This window comes from Ahaetulla prasina, chromosome 7, assembly GCF_028640845.1.
Source record: "Ahaetulla prasina isolate Xishuangbanna chromosome 7, ASM2864084v1, whole genome shotgun sequence".
Taxonomy (NCBI): domain Eukaryota; kingdom Metazoa; phylum Chordata; class Lepidosauria; order Squamata; family Colubridae; genus Ahaetulla; species Ahaetulla prasina.
In genome coordinates, this window is record NC_080545.1 from 54503977 (window position 1) to 54526168 (window position 22192).

Here is a 22192-nt window from a genome sequence, read left to right on the forward strand (position 1 = left end):
TTTTGTTGGCTTCTTTCAATGCCAGGATGAAATTTAATCTTAGTCCTTAAAGTTTGCTTTGTCTGAAACATCCATACTTATATTGAATATTTTTAAGTAGCTCAACACTGGTAGCTAAAATTTGTTGTAATTTTAACATACAGATTTAAACTTTGAGTAATAAGAAAATGACTGTTAATGGAGTTAATGATTTAGGCCTGTAATTCAGGCCTACCAGTGAATTAACTGAGGCTGTCCCGCAGCCACCTAAAGCTTTCATTTGCAGCTAAGGGCAGGATACAGTGGATGGAAATGTTTCTGGGCTATGGTAAAAACTCAGTTGAGATAAGCTACTTTATTTTTCACAAATACTGGCTAACCACATAATCCTTACTGACAAATTTACAGGTAGATCTCAGCTTACAACCAGTTGAGCTCAAAATTTATGTTGCTAAGTGAAACATTTGCTGAATTTTGCCCCATTTTACGACCTTTCTTGCCACAGTTGTTAGGTGAACCATTGCAGTTATTAAGATAGTAATACGGTTGTTATGTGAATCTGGCTTCCCCATTGACTTTGCTTGTCAGGTTGCAAAAGCTGATCATATGACCCCTGGACACTGCAAATGTCACAAATATGAACCAGCTAATAAGCATCTGGATTTTGATCATGTGACCATGAGGATGCTGCAATTGTCGTAACTGAAAAATGATAAGTCACTTTTTTCAGTGCCATTGCAACTTTGAATGGTCACTAAATGAACTGTTGTTAAGTCGAGGACTACCTATATTCCTATCTCCCACTGTCCTTTTCCATGGTAACTTTCTCATTAGGTTCTAATTTCATGGGCAACTCAGTAACTCGGCAGAGAAGTTGGGGAACGTAAAATTCGAGGAAGAATTGGGCTGCTCAAGTATGTACTTTGTGAGTGCTAAACCAGCCCAATTGAATTTTAAAAAAGTTTTTGTAATCTGATTACATGGTAGAACCCTTTAAGAAATTCTTTAGAGAGGGATTTGAATGTCAGCCTGTGAAGTTAGTCCAGACAAAAAAACTAAAACAAGAATCTTGCAAGTCTGAATACTTACTTTTATGTTTCAGAGAATTAGGGAGGGTCAATTTTGAGATGCTTTCTCTGCCCTCCATTCTTGCTTTGGACTCAGATTTTTCATCAGACCATTGTCTAGGCCTGTGATGGTGAACCTATGGCACACGTGCCAGAGGTGGCACGCAGACCCCACTCTGTGGGCCCACACGCACCATTGCCCCAGCTCAGCCGGCTGGTTGCCGGGTTTCCGAGGTGTGCCTGCATGCCTGCTAGCTGGTTTCTGAGGCGTATATGCGTGCCGGCCAGCTAATCATTGAGTTTATGGCGCTCTGGTGCATGCTCCTTCCGGTTTGACACTCTGTGCCTAAAATGTTCGTCATCACTGGTCTAGACTGTTATTCTTTCTCTTCTTTCTCAAAGTTTTTCTCATAGCCCATTATGTGTACTGTGTACTTTGCCACAAGTGATGAATATAAGTTTCAGGAAGAAAAAAAATCTCAAATTCAGAATGGCCAGATATTCAAGGTAAATAATAATTTGTAGCCACATAACAATTCCCAGTTAGGAATCAAGCCCAAAAGGATCATATAGTTCAGAAAGATTGCCCCCTAGTGTTAAAACATTGAGAAATGTAGTCTCTAAAATTGTGCTGTGTTTTCTAAAATACCCAAATTATTTTAAAACAGTTATACTTTTTTATAAACAGGTATTTGGGGGTTTAACCACTTGGCAGTCATGGGAATAATCTTTGTATATGTTTGATCAGCCTACATTCATAGGGTTGTTACCCATAATATGATAATGAATTGGGTGAGACTCTTTTATTATGAGAGCAGGGTGGCCAGGGGGAGTATTTAATGTAGTTGAAGCATTCTGTTGCCATGATACCTGAAAGCATTTTCTTGTACCTATCTGCACACCTACCTGTAGCCTGAAATGTGGAAGGCAGAGAAACACCCTAAAAACATTTATTTGGGGAGGAGGGTCAAGTAAGCATCATATCCCTCTATGAGTAATTTGTTGGGGCCTTTCATGTAATGAGGGTATTTGGAAGGGGATGAAAATAGCTTCCTCTTTCATTCTGACATCCTCTTTTGCTTTATCCTTGTCTTAGTTAGAAAGGTACTAGAAAACAGATGGCGTTCATGAATTGTCTATTTGCTTGCAAAGAATTTTGAAATTAAGGGAAGAGCTGTGATTGTGGGTTGTTCAACCTGCTTGTACGGAAGTCAGTAAAAATGCTTAATTGAAGATAAATTTGAGTAAATCTTTTGTCTATTATTTCTCCCCCCCTCTTTTAATCTAACATGTGCTGAGCACTCTTGCAGTTGAATTTTAATTCTCTGTGGAATGAGTCCAGTTGCTTTCAATGGAAGTTACTGATTAATACAGTACAATTTAGATTGCAATCTAAGGAATCCCCCTTTGATGAAAAGGAGAGGCCAAGTTTTCTTATGTGTTAAGCAAAGATGGATTTGGACAAGGTAGTTGTGGGCAAGTACAGTAATCCTTTTTGGGGGATTGAGGGGGTAGTGGGATGAGTTTTAATCCAAAGGCTACCTGGTCTCTGGCTTCCTATACAGACTCCACCACTATGTTTTTTTAGGAAATAAATAATGCTCTTTTTCTTCTGCTCTTCGCTCAGCAGCCTAATGACGCAGAGCATTGAATAGTATTTACTGACAGGGGAAAAAAGATCAAGCCAACATGAAAAAAATACATATTTTGTAATTCACAAAACACTTGGAACAGAAGTGTAGAGCTGTAGCTCCAGGCTGGTAATTGTAGGTTATGAATTCCTCATTTTAGCTTTAGAAAAAACATGCCCCCTTCTGTGCCACCACAAAAATCATAAAGGTAAAGCAGAGAACAAATTAAAAATTAACATGTTATTTTCTGTTTGGAAGATGTTTAGCTGGAAAAGACACAGAAGTGTAATGAAAAGAAACATTTTGCAATATAACTAGAATTTCATAGTACTGTGTGCAAACCACTTTAAATTCAGATACTTTTGAGTAAATCAAATTATTCAATTTTAAAACATTGTATTTCAAATAAGAAACTAATATTTTGAACATTTTAGAAATGTACTGATCTCCGATACAATCTGTGATATGTAATAATCATTTTGAACTCCAAACAACTGCTTTAAACTCAAAATGGGGTCTCAAATTTCCAAATCATTGGAATGGGAAACATTCTGTACTTCAATAATCTGATAAAGAAGAATGCCTTGGTTATATTTGTTGCTTAAACCATGTTTGTCTTTCAAAATTAAGGTTGGAACCATGTTGTATGCAACTCTACCACAGACAGAACACATAAAAGAGCACTGATTTTATTTTATTGACAAGGGGGAGAGAAAAAATAATCGGTCAACATTTAGTTAACTGAAATCTGTTTAAAATTTTAAAAATGCAGTAAAACAAATGCACGTGCAGATGTTTTGCAGATAAGCCTGCTGAAGGACAGGACTTAAGCTACAATAAGATCAATCAGGCAGCAAGATTATTAGCAAATAGAGTAGGTAAATTACATTATTAAATAGTTCTTACTTTGAAACTTCCAATATAACAAAGGGCAAACATCAATAACACCATCAAATAAAACCACAGCAGATAATAGTTTCTCCTCTAAACTTCTATACAGTATATAATAACTGTTTTGTCTTTTAGTTATTTCCTCTGATAAAGTTGACTTCAGTGAAGTCTCAGCAAGGCCACTTTTGAATAAAAGCCTAATATTAGACAAGCAGCTGTTCCAATACCCTATTATAATGAAGACATGGAGGGTATTGTTATACAACTGAAACGTTGAAAATCAGATTTATTTTCTTTTCATCATTTTGTTTAAGGCCAATTTTAGCTAGCATGTGAAGAAATTTGGAAAAAAAATACTAGCAAAGCTAGCTGCTTCTTGGTAATTGCTTCTTCGTAGCCATTGAGGAAAATGTCTCTTGCTTTCTGTAATTCATGCTGATTTTTGCAGTTTTTCTTCATGTTGGTTTTTAGAAAAAAAGAGCAGTCACAGTGCTTTCCTACACTTTTATATGCATTTCTGTGTGTATGTTTGTATATGTGTTGGAGAGTTCTGTTTTGCCTTTATAGGTCCATTTTTGGCTCAAGTTTCATGTTTAAATCTTTTCCCTCTTGATCATTAGAGGCAAGAATTCACTTTAAATAGTGGTATATATTTTTTGAAAAAGTAGGAACATGATGAAGCATCTAATAACTTTTTGCTATTCAATATCCAATTGACTTTGTTACAATTCAAAATTGTAAAAAATAGTGGAATGAAAAGATACAAACAGTATACCTGACAATGTATTTGTCAAGTGTTTGCACTAAGACCCCATGTACCACATATTTTTTTAAAAAATCATATTTATATCCATTTACATGAGACACATATTAAAAGAAATTCCACCATAAATACATGTAATTTTTGTATATTACAATAAAACAGATGGAACACGTTTCAAAATGAAGGCCCCCTTTTGATAAAAGCATTATTTCTGCACATTGGCCAAATTTGTCATGATGTATAATTTTAAAAATCAGTAATCATTATTAATTAAACTACATTGGATGTGCAAACTGGACAATATTGTTGCTACACACTATTCAGTCATTTCAGTGGAGCTTGTGACCAACTTTTGTGTCAACTCCACAGAAAGGATTAAAAAATTGTGCGACAGTAGTATTTGGCAGGTTGCACATTACAACTAAATATGTAAAAAGATCACCACGCATTTTAGTTTGATAAATATTTATATTTTCTTCCCTATTACCCTGTTCTTGGAATAAAAAGCTTCTTAAGATGGTGGTAGTGCACTTCAGGTAAAATAGAAGAAAGAGGTGGCATCTAAAAGTAAGGAAAAACAGTTCATTTAATAATAACATTTACACTGATACAGATTCTTTTACAGGAATAATCTCTTGGTAGCAATTGTAAAATAAAGCTTAGTTGAGGTGGGAAAGAGGTAAGGCAGGGTGGAGATGGGATACATGGTAGAAGATTCACTGGTTGCATTTAAACAAATCTCTAAGAATAGCTAAGATAGCTTGAAGAAATCTTGTAATTTCCTATTTGTTTCAAAAACTAATCTTGGAATAACATGAAGTAGAGAAGTTTATGCTATATATTGAGGATGCAGATACAGTTAGATTATCTGGAAAAAATTACAGTAAAACCAATGGAGTTTATTTATTAAAACAGTTGTATAAGATTACAATTTCTTTGTGTCTTATTTTTTCTTTTAAACCCCAACTACTTTATTTTGAAAAAAAAATATGAAAAATGATTTTGTTTTGTGAGAGTACAAATTTATTTTAACAAATAGCATGTTTTAATATAAATAGTGAGGTTACTGTTCTCTAGTAGGAAGGCTATAATGTTTAAGAAGTATTTTAGAACAGGGGTCTCCAACCTTGGCAACTTTAAGACTTGTGGACTTCAACTCCCAGAGTTCCTCAGCCAGCCACAAGTCTTAAAGTTGTCAAGGTTGGAGATCCCTGTTTTAGAAAATAAATGCATTTTGGAAGATGATGTTTTTTTCATGATTATACTGTAGGATTTGTGTAGTCATTGCTGGACAAAGTATCATCATTGTTCTAATGAACTACACTGGACTGTGAGTGACATCACAGTTTGAATAGTAGTAATTGTAAATTAAATGGATAAAAGTTAATTTTTGCCTACATTTTCAAAACTGATTATTTTTTATATTTTTATAGGAAATCAAGTTTTTTATTCCCCAACCTGATGCTACCATGTTTTCCCGAAAATAAGACCCTGTCTTATATTTTTTGAACCCTGAAATAAGCGCTCGGCCTTATTTTCAGGGGGTCTTATTTTGGGGCATGTGGAGGAAACCAAAAGAAATGGCAGGGACCAGCTGCAGATCCATTTAAATATTTTCAGAGAGGGCTTATTTTTTGGGGGAGGGCTTATTTTAGCGCATGTGCTCAAAAGCCCGATTGGACTTATCAGGTGATGTCTTATTTTCAGGGAAACAGGGTATACTGTTTACTGTGAACAGCATCTGGGTGCAGGAGTCAATATCAGGCAGGAAGAGAGCTGCCTTCAGCAAGTGAGCAATTAGTATAGAGGAAGATACAATTAGTATTTGTTAGATTTTTTTTTAGATTATAAACGTTACACCAACTCATAGAAGAGAATGTGGGGTGAGAGGCAAGAAAAATAATTTATCATTTTCAGAAGACAGTTTTAGATTGGCCAGAGACATTATTGGAAGAATGAGACACGCACTTAGGAGATAATTTTAAGAACATAAAATATTGGATCCTGATTTTTTCCAGTTTTCAAAGAGCCTAGTGGGCCTACACACTGTACATCAAATTTTGTATTGGAAGAAATGATTGCCATTCAACAACGCGCTTTCTAGAAAAGCATTATCAAATGTCTTCAATGTTATGACCAAGAGTTTATGTAATTCTTAGTGCTCTCTGTACTTTGTTGTTTGCTTGCAAATGTTTCATTACTCAGATAGGTAACATTATCAGTATGAGATCTGCTCTCTGAGATGTGAGGCTTGCCCCCCCCCACTCTCTCTCTCTCTCTCTCTCTCTCTCTCTGTGTGTGTGTGTGTCTCTGTGTGTGTGTGTAAACTTATTCTGGCAGTTTTGATGGGGTATACTTTCCTCCATTGGAACAATAGTTTGTTTTCCCAGTTTGGCCATCAAATAACAGTGGTATATCAGAAAATAAATAAGAGTTGTCTGTTACTTTCTGAAGAAATACCAACAGGATCTATTATTGGATCCAGAGGTAGCATCAGAAATGTAGCTGCTACAACATGACTGAAATTGGTGTCCACTCCCTTCTTCCATTCAATCATGTTCCATTCTCTGTGGCTCTAGAACATGGCTGAAACTGCCATAAAGTGTGGCAAATTTGTATGTCCTTCTAAATATTTGCAGTAATCCTTTGGATGTTAGTGTGAAACAAGCAGGCACAGCAAAAATGAATATGAAAGCTATATCTTAAGAAAGTTAAGGTTGAAGAGGCCACCTAGGATATGAGATATCAAATATTTCTTGGCATGGAGGAATAGTTTATCATATGTATCTTGTCCATCTCAGCCTGAAATGTTACAGCCAGTGGTGGGATTCAAATAATTTAACAACCGGTTCACCCAGGGTCAGGTTGGCTATCGTGGGAGATGTGGCCCATCCCCATCCCCGAGCTCCACCACACATGCAGGATGAGCCTCCCACAATGGCCAACCTGATCCTGGGTGAACCGGTTGTTAAATTACACTGCCCCCACTATCAAAGTGGATCCTGGGCATTGTGCTGCAGTAGAGAAACGGGCAACAGAGTGGCCAGCACGAGAGAAGGAGAAGGAGCAGGGAGAAGAAAGAGGGAAAGCGGCCTTCTCCTTCCCTTGTGCTGGCTGCTCCATTGCCCGTTTCTCCAGTGCAGTGCAGTGCCCAAGATCTACTTTGATAGCGGGGGGTGGGCAATTTAACGACTGGTTTGCCTGAACCAGTGCAAACCGGCTAAATCCCATTACTGGCTACAGCCCAGTCACAGGTTTGCCAGCATTGCTGAAATGCACAAGCCTCCAGCAGTAACCTAAAGTATCCCTGTTATTTCGTTTCCATAAAGAATGCAAACTTTCATGTATTTTCGTCTGAATACTCACTTTAGTTCAGTTCGGAGCTCTTTTTCATGCTAGATATGTCAACATGAATATGTGCGAACTGTAGAACTGTCTAACCTCTGTAACCGAGATGAAGCAACTGCAAATAGAGATCCAATAATATTAAGAAACTTGAAAGAAGGTGAAAAACATCATTAATGGAGGTTTTTCTAATATCGTAAGTATCTGTGAGTTATTTTATTTTACCTTTAAGCTTATTTAGTTCCAATTGCTTTGTTTCCTCTTTTAGTCTTTTGCCTAAAATAATGTTATTTCATCATAAATATTAACAAATGTAAGTATTTGCCTCCATGATATATAAAATCAAGATCAAACAATATATTTCATATCACTCTTTGAATGGAAGGCAGGTAGGGTATATTTGTTCTACTTCAGATATTTATCTGTAGGCTAAATGTTCAAGTGGAGTTTATGTTCATATGTCCAAACCTGAATATGCCCATATCTAAATGAACTCCAAACCTGAATATGTAATCAGAAATTTTATTTAATACCTTGTGTGACCTACAGACATCCGGTGGAGCTGGAGATGGGAAAACAGTCCACCTGTGTTGGGTGGGAAGGCTCCCTTGGGATTTCCAATAATGTATTAATCCAGTAATGAAACAAATCCAGCATCAGATAATGTGCTTTAATTTAGAAATATGAATTAAATCATTAATATTTAATCAGCAACTGAAACACTTAATTTTTGGTAAAGTGTCTTGAATGGGAGACCTATATTGTTTTCTTGTATTCGCACATATCTTGCATATTTTCTTCATAACAGACATTTTACTAATAATCAAACATTTTACAAGCAGAATGTTAATAGTTTAAAACATTATTTGAAAGCTTAACTCCATTTTCCCATTGCCTTTTCCCTGCCTCTCAAAGATGTATTTCCTGTACTTTTTATTAGCTGTGAAATAGATGTAATTGATTTGAATATTTTACATTAAATGTAACTAACAGCCATGCAAAGTTGGAACATTCATTTTGAAAGTAGGTGTTAATTGGCTTACCATCAGTTGCCATTTTTCGTGACTGTCCTGATGTTGTAGTTAACCTAAACCCAGCTGGCAGTGTTTCTGAAGAGCCAGGCATCATGCTGATTCCATGAACTTCACGTGGAGGAAACTGTCTTCGCCAGGAAGAGCCGTGTCTAAAATTCTTGTCATCGCTCTGCAACATACAATATTTAATTTTAGTAAAGCTGAAATCTTTTCCTTGGACCAGTTGTCATTTTGAAATGTTATAATCAGGAAAGTAGATTTTTGCCTATTAAAAAAGGTTTTTGCAAACATGTATATTATGGAAATCTTTATCTGGTTTCTTTTTGAAAACAGGTTAACAATAAATGCACTCATTACATCTGTAATGACATAGCCAGAGTACACTGACAATTACAAAAGCTTCAGAATATAACAAAAGTAATGACACAAATGTTAAACGATTAAATGTGGCTAAGAGGGCCTTTGCACAGCTTTGTGCACCATCAAGAGACTCTGCTCATAGTCACCTATACCCTAGTCATCCCAGATTGAAATACTGTTAACTCACTGCATATGGAATTGCCCAACTAATGGAAATGCAGTGGTGCAGGCAAGTTACGTGTGCTCCCAAAACAACACATCATACTTCTGTTCCATGAGCTGCATTGGCTGCCAGTTTGCTTCTGCATTTAATTCAAGGTGCTGGTTTTAATTACTGTTGTAATCTCATAACTAAGGAAAATTATGTGGCTAAAACAAACTAGTAGTATATCTTATCACTAATTGCAGATATATCTCTTAATGTGCATATTGGCAATTTGGGCTATTTCTGCAAAAATATCATGTATTAAGAATCATAAGGCTTCATCCTGTCAAAAGACTACACTATAGGAATTTTGCAGAAATGAGCTAGTGACCTGTTTTCTCATTGGATACACAACTTATTCTGAATTAATGTGACATCCTTTTTTTTCTAATAAAACCAGCATAACCATAATATCTTAATTCCTTCATTTCTCTATTGGCTCATCTATGTATAAATAAATTTGCAATAGTAATAATGTTCAACAATCTCTTTTAAGGTATTTATTTCCTTTTTCATATAGTTTATAGAAACAACAAACATCTATTATTCTCTGTTGTTCATAATTCATTATATAAAAATAAGACTACTTACTTCATCAAGGCGTCTACCTGTTCCTAGTGCCAATAAATTGTTGTATTCCCTCTCAAGAATCTGCCGTGCCTATGATTAAACAAATTATTCAGTAGAGTAATGTAAAAAATACTTCAAATCCTATAGAAATTGAACAGGCTTTAAATAGTTAATTTATGTACCTGGGTATTCTGTGTTGGAATCTGCAACAATAAGGCTAAACTGCTATAATCAAAGTTATCATCTAAGGCTATGAGTGACCCATGCACACCACTTTCTAGCACATTGTTTGCATAATCTCGTAATCCAATTGCTTGTATCCAGCGTATAACTCTGTCATTGCTCCACACCAACACGTCTATAAAAAAGACAAAAAGGATTAGGGTTAGGGTTATTGGGTTAGGCGAATAACCATTTTTAAAAAAAACATAACAATAAAAGATGTGAGCTAAACCAAACATAGCTATTTAAAATTATATTGTAGTCCCATAATATTGTTAGACCTGTTCCAAAATGTAAAGCAATTTTTCCATAAAATGGATACATGAAATTTCTAGAGACAAATTCATCTGATGTAGCAATAAAAAATTATTTTGTTTATATTCTCTAATAAAGTAATTGAAAAATACTTTAGTACAAAGCTAATTAATTATGAGCTAGATGCCATTGTTATATTGTCACACATATAAAGAGTTACAAGGATGAGCTTAAGCTGATAAAGCACAAACACCAAAAGCCTATCCAATGTTAATGCATCTTTAGATTAACAATGTTAGCTGTTTAACGTAATGCCATCTATTAGTAGTTTTCCATTACAGATTGATATCTATTGCTAATAGATAGATACTACTTGCAAACATAAACCTGTTGCTACTTATTTATTGTTTTAGTTACTATTTTGAGATGATGGTTTGCATTTACCTGCACTTCAATGTACTTTATGAGATTGTTTTGGTTTGGATATTTTATAGGATGAGCATTCAAAAAACCCTGTTATGCTAGTAAAGCATTACCTTTTATTTCATGCTGACTTGCTTCCCTTCTCCTTTCTAATTCTTGTCTATCATAATTCAGTTTCTTTAAACACATGATTCCATATTGCAGACTTGTTCTGTTATTAAAAAAAAGTAACACAACGTAAGGCAATTGGAAAGTTTTATCATTATTGAAAATTCTTATCTGGTTCCAAAACTACTGGAACTATTTTGGGGCAAATAATTTAGAGTGAGAGAAGAATGCAGAAATCATAACATTAACATGTTGACTATTAGGATGCTTGATTATGTTTCTATTCTCCCATATAAATATGTATCATTCACTTAGGAGTTGTACAGACCTCTATGAGTGAAGATTATGCATGTCCATTATTAAAAATATTATAACTTACCGATGAAAGCTATCCACCATTTTTAAATGTACTCGGAGATCTTTTTTTGTTAGATGATCTAACATCCTTGCATCCACCAAACATTCCATGAAGTAACTTCGGTACTGTGGTAACCCTAGACTGGGAAGCCATTCATTACCAATCCATTCATGGTTCATATCACCATAAGCTAGGGTCTATGGGGAAAAAAATAGGAAAACATAATGGTTACCTTATTACTACACCAAACACTACACACACACACACACAGACAACAGACACATACACACACACACAGACACACACACTAAGGTCCTTCAGTTCTTGGATGAGAAATGTTTTCAAAGAAAAAAAACTAAATTTGAAATGTCTGTGGAGATTCTCAATCAATTCCTGAAAGATTAAGCAGCTTACAATTTAAAAACAAGAATAGCAAAGGAAGAATCTGCCACACCTTACATGACTTCATAGCTAATCTACTGCAAAGTTTAGGAGAACACATTTTAGAATTCTTAGCCTAGACATCAGGTTAAAGAAGTGCATTATAGGCGAACAACTCTACATGGCGTTTATTCTCCAATATGTCACCAGGTAGCAACATCTAGTCAACTTTGGCAGATTTGAGAAACGAAGTGGAGTTGGTCCTAATAAATACCAGTAACTTGGATGGGGAGCTGGCTAGGAATTGTGAAATAATAAGCATTTTGGAATAAGCAAAGGTAGCCTACTTCTACAATACCACAAAGAATACTGTATGGATGCCATGCAACAAAGGGAATAGAAGGAAACAAACAGGAAATTTATCCACAAAATGTGATTCTGAATATGGGAAGAAAAAGTTAATTCACACCCTCTATTTAGGGACATGTATTTCTGCCAGAATGAAGCTGTTTCATGCAAGCAGTATAAACACAAGATTTATTAGTTGTGTTCATTTACAGTACAATGCTAAAAGCAAACTTAAAAGGGGTACATTTTTTGTGGTGGCTGGTTTATTTCATAGTTATGGAATCATTTATGAAATAACTAGCATAATTAGCACAATCATTACTTAGTGTAATTATGTTGCAAGGTATTGTTAAAGCACTTATGCAAAGAACTGCATAAATGGAAATCAAAACATTGACATTCATGTGAAAAGGGTTTTCACTAGAGTAAAAAAAATAATGCTAGCTTTGGGATCATAGAACCCAATTCAATGACTTGTACCTCAAACCAATAAAATTACCTTCATAGGCACCATTGTAGGTATATTAATTTTGTCAAGCTGCAAGCAGTAGCTGCTGTAATGTGTAAACTTTCCAACTTCCAAATTATAGACATACAGAATTACAGATCCTTTTAGTATACGGCCATTCAGAGAAACAAAGGAAATACGTTTTGCAGTAGAGCTGTGCCAATCCATCAGCTAATTTCTCATCTTCATTTCTAAACTTCTCTGTTTAAGACTAGATTAATTAAGACTAGTACCACATTGGTGAACTCCCCAACTTGACTATTGCTTGTCTATTAACTGCACTTTGTAGCAATGTGCTCTCATCGATACAAGGGCTGATCATTCCTATTTCCAGAAAATGAACTGTTTGTCATGTTAAAAGAAAAAACATCAGAGGAAAAGGGCCATACCTGAGCCCAGCTGCCTTCCTCACTGTCCTTCTGCAAGTTAAACAGAACCATTAGCAATGCCAATTTAAGAACAAAAAACAGAATATTTAGAAACCAATAAATAAGATATAAATAGAGCAGTACAATATATCCTTATAATCCCATATTCTTTTCCAGGTTGTCATAAAATTTGGTCAATAGGAGATGAAAAGAGACAGTAAATAAGCCTCTTGTCAGCCCAGATTTTCGGGATGCCCCAGGCTGAAGATATACTAGTTGGTGAGTCAGCTGACAATCATGGGCACCAACTGATTAAAGCTTCTGCACCATGCCTCTTTCTCTGGGACTGGTCAAGAGCTCTGGCTAGCCAAGAAAGAAGATCAGTGACACCACTGGCAATTTTGTAAAGCTTGAACAGGAAAGGTAGCCTCAATATATATGCACTGTGGACAATCCCATGGCAATCATCCAAACTATCTATCAGCTTGGCCAGCAAGCTACTGACTGCTGTCCCCAAGATGTCCTGGCCAGACCTCTTCCCTGGTTGCCAAAGGAATGGGTTTGGGAAGTGCAATGTCAGAGCAACTTGTTATGATAGTTTTTTCCTGGAGCTTTCTAAACAAGGTGGGATTTACACATAAATATGCATTAAACAACTGAGGATTGATTTGATTTCTCAATTTTAATCCATTTGTATTTATTTTGATACAAATTATTTAATTAGTTTATAATTGTTTACAACATATTTCAGACATTTCCATAAAATAGCCTACATATATGGAGCTTATTGTGTAAAACAAGATGGTTTTGTAAAATTACCGTATTATATTTAGTACTCCTAAAAATTTCCTACGATGACACTACAATAATAGGTAATATTAGAACTAACCGCTTTGGTTGGAGCTGCGAGATTTTCCATTTCTTCATGGGTTACCCAGACGTTGCCTGAGGGCTATTGTCCATGCCCACAGGGTCAGGCAAAATCCATATTAGGTAAGCAGTGTTAAAGAAGAAAGGCAGCAACACTGTAAGTTAACAGCATACAGCATCAAAATGAGCACAACCACATTCTTGTCTCAGATGAGGTGCAGCTAGAAAGCAGTGTTAAATAGCTGCTTTCCCCCTGCAATTTGAAAAAAATCCCTCAGTTGAATTATTCTGATATGGAAGGGAGCATTTGCATTCTACTAAATAAATGTGCACAAATAATCCCTACACACTTCTATTATTGTCTGTATAAGCATAATTTAAAGTAGCTTTATCTGCTTTCATCCAGATACACCGGAACTTTTAATATCTGTAATTTTTATTCAGCATAGCCAACACTTCGAAATGTTAGATTTTGCAATCTCAACACCTGGATCTCATCAGATTTGAGAATATTGTTTTTATACTAAATCTAAGGATATACATATTTTAAAGTACAGAAATTGCCCTAGAAATGTATAGTCCTGCATATGGGAAAATCATCTGTGAAGTTGATCCAAGAGATACTGTACTTTCAACTGCTGTTACACATGACCTGAAAAGTAATATAATGGAAGTAATGAGGATTTAAGAAAATAATACTTTAATCCCAATTGGGCATCATATTTTTTAATCAATAAATATATTTGAAGTGATATTAGCCATAATTTACGAGTATAAAAACCTTGGTGAACCATCTGAAGGATTACAGTTCAATCAGTAATTCTGTATCCTAGATAAAGTACAAAGAAACCTTATTAAAGATTAAAAAATAATAATTAAATAAGGAACATCCGACCTGAAGTCCTAACCTGGTCTACCAAGCTGCCCTATTTGGCTTCTGCATTTTAAAGAAACCTCTTACTAATTCCCAAATGTCCCATATGGTTTTCAGTTTGATGGTTGTAATCCAGAAAAGTAAACGGTGATCAATAGGTCTGGGAGCTTTCCCATATTTTCCCTGACAAGAAAAGGAATTGAGGAGCTCCGGGAAGTTGAGCTGTGATGGGTTTCCGTGTTATCAGAAAAGTGCACAGCAGCCATCTTAGTTCTTGTGGGAAACACAGATAGCTCCCTGCTTCAGGGGTGCATTCTCTGCATGAGAGGAATAGACAGCCTTCTGCTAACACCATAGAAAAATGGATAACATCAAGATGACTTTTTTTATATAGGCTAAATTTTAGTCCATTTTCCCCAAACTCTAATGTTATCCAGTTTATCATCTGAATCTAACTTCTGGACTAGAACCGTTTCACCCTTCTACAAGAGAAGACGGGACATGCTGAGAAAGGATATATTTATCAATGCCTACCATCTAGAATGATAAAACAGGGCTTTTTCCCTCAGAAGTCACTGAATATTGGTAACTGAATAGTGGTCTCTTCCCAAAACCCCCAAAGCTTTAACCAAAAACTGTCAACTATTGGCCTCACCCCATTCCTAAGAGGTCTATAAGGGGCATGCATAAGAGCACAAGCGTGCCTACCATTCCTGTCCTAATGTTTCCTTTCATTATATCCAATTAATATTACAAACTTATGCTTATATATATGCTTATATATCGTATAGTTATTTCATGCCTATGCTTATATATACTGTTGTGTCAAATAAATAAATAAATAAATAAATAAATAAAATAAAATAAATTTACCAGTCACTGGAGAACATAAGTAGGAATAAGCTATTATCCTCTTCATTACTTGGTTGCCCAGAGGTATCTACATGTACTGGCCTTTTGACAGATCTTGCAAAATTCTTTTTTATGCTTGATGACTCACCGTTCTAGAAGTTGGAGGGGCTGATGGGCTTGTGAGGGACACCATCTCCTGGATTGCCAGACGGAGCTTCAGGCGATGGAGAGGATTGCTGATTCCAATCTCTCTCTGGATTTCCGTATCTGACAGTGCAGACATGATGGCACCACTTTTCACATTTGCACGGCAAGCAGCAACGTACCATGCAGGCATTCCTAGCCAAAGCTATTGGGGATGGAGAATCAGTAGTTAAGAGCAATAGGGTTATTCTTGTTACCAGGACTGAATTAAATTAGGAGCTTGCATTGGATACACATAATAATGATTGGGTAAGCAAGTTCAGGCTTAGGTATTGGGGTTTGGAAGGCAGTATACCATTCTGACATTAGATTTCTTATAAATATTTCAAATATTAAAAAAAATTAAACCATCAGACCTTTCCTCCAAAACATAGGAATATAATGGTGTCTCCCATAATCAGCTTTGGTTCCATTGTAACACCTCTATCAAAAAAAACCTTATTTTTTTTCTAAATAGTCTGAAAAAAAAAATCCTGACAGGACTGATGAATGGATATGAACTAATACAAAGAAGATACAATTTTTTAAAATCTGCCTTTCATGTTGATAGCCCTCATGAAAAATGCCTGCCTTAATAATTATTCTAATTAAATGACAAAATTATAATTATCTTGGGATCTAGTAATTAGTCACTGAAGCAAAGCTCAAAATCAGTGTTATTACTAGAGTTAAAATTAAAGTAACATTCAAACATAACAACACACAACATTCATGTGTACAAATGCTTTCTTGTATTAATTTACTTCTAGACTGCAGATTTTAAATTTATTTTATAGTGGTACCAGTATAATTTTAAAAAATGAAGACCCTGCTTCTGGATTCTATTCTATTTTTTATTTTTTTTTACAAATGCTATGTAGTTTTCTCTCACATATATATTTCACGTTCATCACATGATGGACATTATAATTTATTTAAACTATTTTAAAGTTCCCACTTCCTCAAGATGATTTTTTTCATTCTCTCAGATTATAAAAATATAATTTACATTTCAGCTTCCAAAGTACGAGTGGACTTTCACTTTATCATTCCTACAGATATTGGTTGAAATATGCTGATCTTTTTTTTAACTGGGTCATTTTTCAGTTAAAGTTCTAGTATGATATGTCTTATGAAATATCCTTGTTTAAAAAAAAAAAGGGGGGGAAGCATTTTGTCATTCTATGTAAGAATGAACTGCTTATAGACATTATTTCAAGGGGAAAATGAGAATTAACAGTTGCACAAAGACTTTATTTCTGTTTTCAACCTAAATTATAAACTGCTGATGTAGAAAGTAAAATCAGGTATTCTAACGTTTTTAGAAGATTTTCCTAAAGCTTACCTCTAGCCAGGCAACTACTGTTGGCCCATCCCACTGTGCAAAGGGTAACCCCTTCCTCCGAGCTTCCTCCAGAAGTTCATGCCTAAAAGTGCATTAGAGATAGTTAAAGCAGGAGGTAAGACCTAACAACATTACAAATGGAATTCAGTATGGATGAAATAAAATTGTAATGCACCATGTCACTGATAATACATATTAAAGTTTTTCACTTGTTTGCTATTCTCTTTGAACTTTAGAAAGCACCCCTTATTTTTGTTCCCCACTTTGCAAGAGTATTTACCTTCCTTGGAGAAAACATTTTTTTTAATTTTCACAGATACATTTCATCTTGGCCCATTAAAAATAATAATAAACCAATTTTTCTAACTTCATCTTCCAACTTTTACAAACTGATATATGAAACAATCATTCTGTTTTGTTAGAAGCTGTACCTAAGCACCTCAACATATTTATGCTCTAATCATAAAGTAGTAAACAATCAGACATTAATGCAAGAAAATGTCAGCTGTAGTTTTCCACATAGTCTTGTCTGCAATTGATTTTTGTCTTAAAAGACTGCAGATGTTTTTTTAAAGCAAATGTTTCCTATAGCTTAACAAAAGTATGATTTGTCAAATTGTTTATAATTTGACAAGGTTGTAAATGCACAAGTGTATGTTCTATACACTGGAGATGTGTACCTGTGGCCCTCCAAATATTGGTGGACTTTAACTCCAATCAGTTTGCCCTGTGATGAAAGAACTAGGTCTTGTAGATGGGCAACATCTCAGGGCCTTTAGTTGTTCATCCCTGCTATAAATCTTCCTACTTCTGAAATGGTTTCTGCAGAGATGAAAAGTGATCACATCATCTAGGTGGCTCAAGATATTAAGCTATGACTTCTGGAGAAGAAATGGTAAACTGAACACCATAGCATAATGATGACCCAGTGAGTAGATAAATTTGTTGTAATTCCTCTCCAGATAAGGAGAGGACTTGAGATCATCCACAAGTGCTCCAGATGGTTGCTCCTCATGAGGAGACTGCAAGACAACGGTCTCTGATGGGTTTAGAGCTATGGCAGATGAGGGAATAGCTATCTTGCTCAAACCAGGAATGGCACCTATAAAAAGACATTGGGTTCACATATTTTCTTTTCTAATCACTTTCAGAAATTGCTTGTTAATTACTTTTCAGTTACTGATAATCTTTACTCAGTCTGAAAAGACCAGATTAAGTTACCTCAATCCTTATTGAAATACTTTTTAAATAATAGTTTAAGGACCTTTTCTAATAAAGAGCAAAAGGATGGTTAAAATTTTGATTCTGGCAAGATAAAAATGGGCTAATGGCCTAGATACATTTGAATAAGATTTGGAATTATTTACAAGAATCATTACTGTGGGAAATTACTTTTGGTTTGAATTCTTAAAAAAATGATAGGATGGGACTTTGAAGGTTGGATATTAGAAGGAACCAAATATTACAATTACATTTGACTTATTAATACAGAATGGAGCAAAATATTTTAATTCTGGAAATACTGAAGGATATTTTTGAACAATGGACTCAGAAATTAATTTTAAGAGTGTTTGTCTCTATAGATAGACTGTCTTTAAAAGATGTTATGGAAGAGAACTAGTTTTACCGGAGCTTATAATTTGAGAGTGAGACTGATCTGAAAGTGGATTTAAAAATGACAGGCTACAAGGGTGATATGGAAAAAGGTGGTAAACTGGACATACAAAAGATGTTTTGTATTTTTTAATATTTAAGAAATATGAGTAACAAACTAAGGAAACAAATCTCTATAATTTTCCTATAATGAATTTACAAGAGAGGCTTGTTCAAGCTTTCAAGAATTTTATGAGATGGGACAAAGAAAATAATGAAAAGAAATCAAGTTCTGGGACTAAAAATCAAGATTGTTAAAAGTACAAGGAAGATTTTTTTTTTTTACCAAAGTTAAAATAGATACACTGCTCTCTCTGGATATGGACTTTTGCTGATTAGGTTTGAAATGACAACATTGCATTTTTGTATTTTAATAAAAGGTGATTAAGTTGTTAAAATTGTTATTACTTGTGATAATGGGAGTCACTTCTTTAAATATTTTTCTTCTTGTTTAATATTCAAGTAAACCTTGACTTATGACCACAACTGAGTCCAAAATTTCTGTTGCTAAGCACAATAGTTACTGAGTTTTGTCCTATTTAACAATCTTTCTTGCCAACGTTGTTAAGTCAATTATTGTGATTGTTAAGTTAGTAACATTGTTGTTAAGTGACTCTGGCTTCCCCATTGACTTTACTTATCAGAAGATCATAAAAAGTGATCACATGAACCAGGGACCTTGCAAGTGTCATAAACACATGCCAGTTGCCAAATGTCCAAATTGTGATCACATCATGATGACAGGGCTACTGCAACGTTTATAAGTGTGAAAAATGGTCATAAGCAGTGGTGAGTTGCTACCGGTTCACCCCGGATCGGGTGAACCAGTAGCGGCAGTGGCAGAAGGCTCTGCCCACCCACCCGGACGGTTCTGTACATGTGCAGAAGCATCGTGTGTGTGTGCACACACGAGAGAACCAGTAGCAAACTAAATTGAAACCCACTACTAGTCATAAATCACTTTTTTCAGTGCCACTGTAACTTCAAATGGTCATTAAATGAATGGTTGTAAGTTGAAAACTACTTGTACTTATTTTTCCTTTCTGAATCTTCTATTTTTCTTTTTATTCTTTTAGTTTGTATTAGTTTTTATCATTGTGATTGTACTTTTTAATAAAATTACTATTAAAAAGATATTCTGCTACAATTGTCTGCAGCTTTCTTTGCAACTATAAATAACTTACATCCGGGGTAAATAATGGTTTGATTCAAGGGCCATAACAATTTTCTTTTCTGGGGCAGGAGGATACAGGTCTCAAAGTGTGCGACCTGATCAATGATGTGGGTAGTGTTAGGGGGATTGTTTTTAACTATGCAGTGCCAGGGCATATACAGAACTTTTCATATATTTCTCAGACTAACAGGAAACCTACATTTTTCAACAATTATAGTGAGATTACTCCCTCTTATTGCAACTCTGTAAGGCACATTCTAATATTCAGTCTAATATAGTGGTGGGTTGCCCCTGGTTCGGACCGGTTCTATAGACCACTGACCCAAATGTCATCAAAACTCTTCTGTACACATGTGCAGAAGAGCGTGCATGTGTGCCAGTGGAGCGCATGTGCACATGGGCACAATGCAAACCAGTAGTAAAAGTAAGTAGAACCCACCTCTGGTCTAATATAACAACCTCCCTTTTCAGACTCTCCACAGCAGTTCTGGGAGTTTCAGAAAGGAGAAAAATGCATGCACCCCTGGCTTTTATTTGACATTGTTAAACACTGAGGAGCACAGTACAGGATTAACTCAGTCTTCTGATAATGGTTTTCAAAAGTATCTAATCACATTTGCAAATTGAAATGTATGATTATATTTGAAAGCAGGAAAAGCTTGGAAAAATCTTCCATCATTCCCTTAGGATGACTAAGAGATAAATGCTGAAAAAATAATTCATCACTTATGTTTAGGTATTCAGTATTTCTGAGTGATATAAAATTAATTCCAAAAAATTAAAACCAAGCACTATGCATTTTCAATTATGTTAAAGTATCTGGACCTTCTTACAATATACTTCCTTGATTGTTCCTTCTATTGTATCAGTTACATTTTAAAAAAGAAATACCGTAATATTCCAAATTATTACCTCAAAGGAGTGTTATTATAACTGTCCCAAAGGAAAGCAAAATCTACATGCATAGTCCGTAGCTTTCCTGCCATGCAGAGCAGATGTCACTGGGTGTAACTTTAGTTGAGAATTGCATTTATAGCATTCTGAGCCCCCAATTCTACACGGCCTCTGCCACCCATAAATCTGCTGTGACATGCAGCAGATCCATTATTTTTTATATATATGATACATATGTTTATAACTTTATCAGCAATATCCCAACCAAGGCTGAAAATAATTTGTGTACTAATGCAGTAGGGGAATAAGGCTAACACACACAATTGAATCAGAACAGTGTGTTGAAGAGAGGGATAATGAACAAAAATAACTAATCTTGGGAAAATATATGAAACAATTTTATCCTACTTGGATTTTGCCACAAGCTTCAAGTATCTCAATTAGGGCCAGCTTTGCTTAGTATATATTGTGAGAACAGGGAGATTTTCTGTTGTGTGATAAAATAATATACTATAAGTGTATGTGTGTATATATGGTTAAGGCATCAGAGACTACCCTCAATAATTCCCTGCCGTTAAGGCTAGAAACCCAGAAACTGCCTTAGGCACAAAACCAGCTGGGTAACTTTTGGGCCAGTCACTTCCCCTTAGCCCAAGGAAGGAGGCAATGGCAAACCAGTTGTAAAAAAATTTTAGCAAATAAACTGCAGGGAATTATTGAGGGTAGTCTCTGAGAATCAGACATGACTGAATGAAAGAAAAAGAAAAATGTATAGAAACATTTGTGCTCTATGCCAGAGTTTCTCAATCTGATTCTCTTCATCTTCTACAGTTCTCAACTAAATTGAGGCAAGTTGCCTTAAAGTGGTCTTTTAAACAACATACAATGATAAGTATTTGAAATTTTTCATACATCTCCTAGAATTAAAATGGGATACATATTATTGCACTGTGCAATTAATACTTTATAATTAATCTTAGCCATTTAGTAGTATACCCATAAATATTTGAAAATTATAAGGCTGAGTTCATTTTATTTGCAAATCCAGAAGTTTAAAAATTGTCAATATTAATTTGTTTTTCATGGAATGTCAAACGTAGTTTCTTGTGATGTCAGATGAGAGTGGATGGCATTGTAACTTTATTTTAAGAACTCAAGCTAGTTCAGACATATATAGGAAATATAATCTAAATAAGGAGTCGATGATCATTTTTCTTCTAAATGTTATAGGAATGTGGCCTAATTTAGCGCACAAAACATTAATTCATTGAGCTTAATTTATATAATAATATTCATATTTATTTTAGAAAAAGGTTCTAATCTAGTCCGCCAAAGAAGAAAGGTAGAATCCAACAAGAATATTCTACACTTCATTAAACTAGATCAGCTTTCCCAACTTGGAATTTGCCAGATATACTGAAATATAACTTTCATTTTCCCCAGTCAGCATGACCTACAACCATAGTCCAAAATTTTTAGAGGATATCAGATTGGAGAAAGATGATCTAGATGAAAACTGAATTACAATGTA

The 22192-nt window shown here is 35.1% G+C and overlaps 1 protein-coding gene across 1 annotated transcript in view; it reads right to left on the reverse strand.

The window, feature by feature from the left end:
- Nucleotides 1–4775: 4775 nt before the first annotated feature.
- Nucleotides 4776–22192, reverse strand: part of PPFIA2 (PTPRF interacting protein alpha 2) — a 216266-nt gene continuing 198849 nt past the window's right edge. Inside the window, exons 23-33 of the mRNA XM_058189560.1 lie at nt 16941–17022; nt 15561–15761; nt 13706–13768; nt 12838–12867; nt 11233–11408; nt 10859–10956; nt 10028–10203; nt 9867–9935; nt 8720–8879; nt 7698–7794; nt 4776–4892 (exon numbers count right to left, since the gene is read on the reverse strand). Coding sequence (XP_058045543.1) covers nt 7736–7794; nt 8720–8879; nt 9867–9935; nt 10028–10203; nt 10859–10956; nt 11233–11408; nt 12838–12867; nt 13706–13768; nt 15561–15761; nt 16941–17022 — 1114 coding nt within the window. The 3' untranslated portion in view covers nt 4776–4892; nt 7698–7735. The remainder of the gene's footprint in view (nt 4893–7697; nt 7795–8719; nt 8880–9866; nt 9936–10027; nt 10204–10858; nt 10957–11232; nt 11409–12837; nt 12868–13705; nt 13769–15560; nt 15762–16940; nt 17023–22192) is intronic.